This window comes from Aotus nancymaae, unplaced genomic scaffold (genome assembly GCF_030222135.1).
Source record: "Aotus nancymaae isolate 86718 unplaced genomic scaffold, 86718_ANA_hifiasm-v0.15.2.pri h1tg000064l_1, whole genome shotgun sequence".
NCBI classification, from domain to species: Eukaryota; Metazoa; Chordata; class Mammalia; order Primates; family Aotidae; genus Aotus; species Aotus nancymaae.
Window position 1 is genome coordinate 16,207,623 of NW_026988479.1, and position 3,623 is coordinate 16,211,245.

The following is a 3,623-nucleotide window of genomic DNA, read 5'->3' on the forward strand; positions in this document are numbered from 1 at the left end:
CTACCCCAATATCTTACTTCATTTTCTACCAGTTCATAGTTCACTGCTATTAAGGGAATCTACATAAGTGCATTTTTATTCTGTCACAATGACCTAGATATGCCTTATCTCATGATTAATACAGTTTCATAACTTCAGAAAGGACTTCTGAGATGATCTTCCCTTTCCCTTTCCCTAACCACTTAAGGAAAGCCAAGTACTGATAAAATTTCATTCAGCTCAACAATCGGTTATACCCTGCTTGTTTCAGGCTTACAATCATCTCGGAAACACTACAAATTCCTGGGGGCCAGGAATCACATCTCGTATCTGTATTCACCACAATTGAGCATGTTTGGTTGTGAGGAGAGTGGGGAAAGACATTGAATAAATGCTTTAAAACAAATACAAACATCGTCACAAACTATAAAGAATATAAAATGATTATTATGGAAGATAGAATATATTTTTAATCACTTAAACAGAAGGATTTATTTAAACACAATATTTGCTTCTGGAAGATATTTATGTAAACAAAATTTAGGTAGTATTCATCGAACTGTGAAAATCTGTGGAGACGCATGGTGGCGCTGCAGGATAACACCAAGAGAAAAATTAACCCAGGATGACGTTGAAGACCCTGTTATCCAGTACAGGCAGAGAACTGGGGAGACAGAAAGAACAATCCTTTAAGGGACAACCTAGAAGCCATTCAACAGGGTTAAAATCCATAGGTTTCCGAGGATTTGGTGGACAGATGAGAGGCATATTTCCCGGAACTGCCAAGTGGCACTGAGGCAATTCTTCAAGATTTTGGGGTTGTGGAAAAGAAGCTATGGAAAACGGAGGAGCAGGCACACTGCAGATAAGGCAAGTCCTGCTTTTCTTTGTTTTGCTGGGAATGTCTCAGGCGGGCTCTGAACCTGGGCGCTTTTTGGTGATGGAGGAAATGCAGAGTGGAAGCTTTGTAGGAAATTTGGCAAAGGACCTGGGACTAGAGGTGAGTGAACTGTCTTCGCGTGGGGCTCGAGTGGTCTCTAATGATAACAAAGAGTGTTTGCAGCTAGACACACACAGTGGGGATTTGCTCTTAAGTGAAACGCTAGACCGGGAGGAGCTCTGCGGTTCCACCGAGCCTTGTGTGCTGTATTTCCAGGTGTTAATGAAAAACCCCACTCAGTTTTTACAAATTGAGCTCCAGGTCAGGGATATAAATGATCACTCTCCCATCTTCTTGGAAAAAGAAATGCTCCTAGAAATCCCAGAGAACAGTCCTGTTGGTGCTGTGTTCCTGCTTGAAAGTGCAAAGGATTTAGATGTAGGAATCAATGCTGTAAAGAGCTACACAATAAGCCCCAACTCTCATTTTCACATTAAAATGAGAGTCAATCCAGACAATAGAAAATACCCCGAGTTAGTCCTGGACAAGGCGCTGGATTATGAAGAGCAACCGGAGCTCAGTTTCATCCTCACTGCTCTGGATGGCGGGTCCCCTCCCAGGTCTGGAACTGCCTTGGTCAGGGTGGTGGTTGTGGACGTTAATGACAACTCCCCTGAGTTTGAACAGGCTTTTTATGAGGTGGAGATTCCAGAGAATAGCATCCTTGGCTCCCTGGTTGTGACCGTCTCAGCCTGGGATTTAGACTCTGGAACAAATGGTGAACTATCCTATACCTTTTCCCATGCCTCAGAAGATATTCACAAGACATTTGAAATTCATCAAAAGTCTGGAGAAATTACTTTAACAGCACCTTTGGATTTTGAATCAATTGAGTCATACTCAATGATCATTCAAGCCACAGATGGGGGAGGACTTTTTGGAAAATCTACAGTCAGAATTCAGGTGATGGATGTAAATGACAATGCTCCTGAAATCACTATGTCATCAATTACCAGTCCAATCCCAGAAAATACGCCGGAGACCGTGGTTATGGTTTTTAGTATACGAGACAGAGACTCTGGGGACAACGGAAAGATGGTGTGTTCTATCCCGGAAGACCTTCCATTCGTGCTAAAATCTTCCGTTAAGAATTACTACACGTTGGAAACAGAAAGAACGCTGGACAGAGAAAGCAGAGCCGAGTACAACATCACCATCACCGTCACTGACTTGGGGACCCCCAGGTTGAAAGCTGAGTACAATACAACCGTTCTGGTCTCCGACGTCAACGACAACGCCCCCGCCTTCACACAAACCTCCTACACCCTCTTCGTCCGCGAGAACAACAGCCCCGCCCTGCACATCGGCAGCGTCAGCGCCACAGACAGAGACTCAGGCACCAACGCCCAGGTCACCTACTCGCTGCTGCCGCCCCAGGACCCGCACCTGCCCCTCGCCTCCCTGGTCTCCATCAACGCGGACAACGGACACCTGTTCGCCCTCCGGTCGCTGGACTACGAGGCCCTGCAGGCGTTCGAGTTCCGCGTGGGCGTCACAGACCGCGGCTCCCCGGCGCTGAGTAGCGAGGCGCTGGTGCGCGTGCTGGTGCTGGACGCCAACGACAACTCGCCCTTCGTGCTGTACCCGCTGCACAACGGCTCCGCGCCCTGCACCGAGCTGGTGCCCCGGGCGGCCGAGCCGGGCTACCTGGTGACCAAGGTGGTGGCGGTGGACGGCGACTCGGGCCAGAACGCCTGGCTGTCGTTCCAGCTGCTCAAGGCCACGGAGCCCGGGCTGTTCGGCGTGTGGGCGCACAATGGCGAGGTGCGCACCGCCAGGCTGCTGAGCGAGCGCGACGCGGCCAAGCACAGGCTGGTGGTGCTGGTCAAGGACAATGGCGAGCCTCCGCGCTCGGCCACCGCCACGCTGCACGTGCTCCTGGTGGACGGCTTCTCCCAGCCCTACCTGCCGCTCCCGGAGGCGGCCCCGGCCCAGGCCCAGGCCGACTCGCTCACCGTCTACCTGGTGGTGGCGTTGGCCTCGGTGTCGTCGCTCTTCCTGTTCTCGGTGCTCCTGTTCGTGGCGGTGCGGCTGTGCAGGAGGAGCAGGGCGGCCTCGGTGGGTCGCTGCTCGGTGCCCGAGGGTCCCTTTCCAGGGCATCTGGTGGACGTGAGCGGCACCGGGACCCTGTCCCAGAGCTACCAGTACGAGGTGTGTCTGATGAGAGGTTCCGGGACAAATGAGTTTAAGTTTCTGAAACCAATTATTCCTAACCTCCTACCCCAGAACACAAGTGGAGAAGTCGAAGAAAATCTCCCATTTCAGAATAATTTGGGTTTCTGATAAAGGATGAAAAGTAAAACCCGTGTGTATGAATACATTTTTATTTAGGAACTTATTGTGACGTGCCTGTAAAGGAGTGCTTTTAGATCATTTCAAATATGTACTCTTCAAGTTATGAAATAAATTTCTTTGCATAGAAAAGTATCCAGATTTAGTACCAAGAACCCTACACAAAGCAGGAAATGTATATAGGTAACGTTTCACGTCTAACAGTTATGTTTAATGTAATGTCTATTAAATGGTAAGTCTTGAGACATTTTAAATTGCTTTCCATTGTTTTCAAAATTACTGTGACTCTCATTTTCTGAGTTGATTAGAATGCTGTTTGGGTATACCCACCCTAGTTTCAGAAGCGTAGATTGCAGTATAACTTAAATTTTTTTGAAACACTCATTTTATGAATTATATGCTATTTTAACAC

At 48.3% G+C, this 3,623-nt stretch overlaps 1 protein-coding gene across 1 annotated transcript; it reads left to right on the plus strand.

The window, feature by feature from the left end:
- Window positions 1–450: 450 nt before the first annotated feature.
- LOC110567036 (protocadherin beta-12) lies at window positions 451–3,207 on the plus strand. The gene has a single exon (XM_064366421.1). It carries the CDS (start codon window positions 815–817, stop codon window positions 3,200–3,202), a length of 2,388 nt encoding a protein of 795 aa, XP_064222491.1. The 5' UTR covers window positions 451–814; the 3' UTR covers window positions 3,203–3,207.
- Window positions 3,208–3,623: the final 416 nt, after the last annotated feature.

Bases quoted from the DNA above. Each gene is read 5' to 3' on its own strand.
- LOC110567036 (XM_064366421.1), top strand. From the start codon at position 815: ATGGAAAACGGAGGAGCAGGCACACTGCAGATAAGGCAAGTCCTGCTT.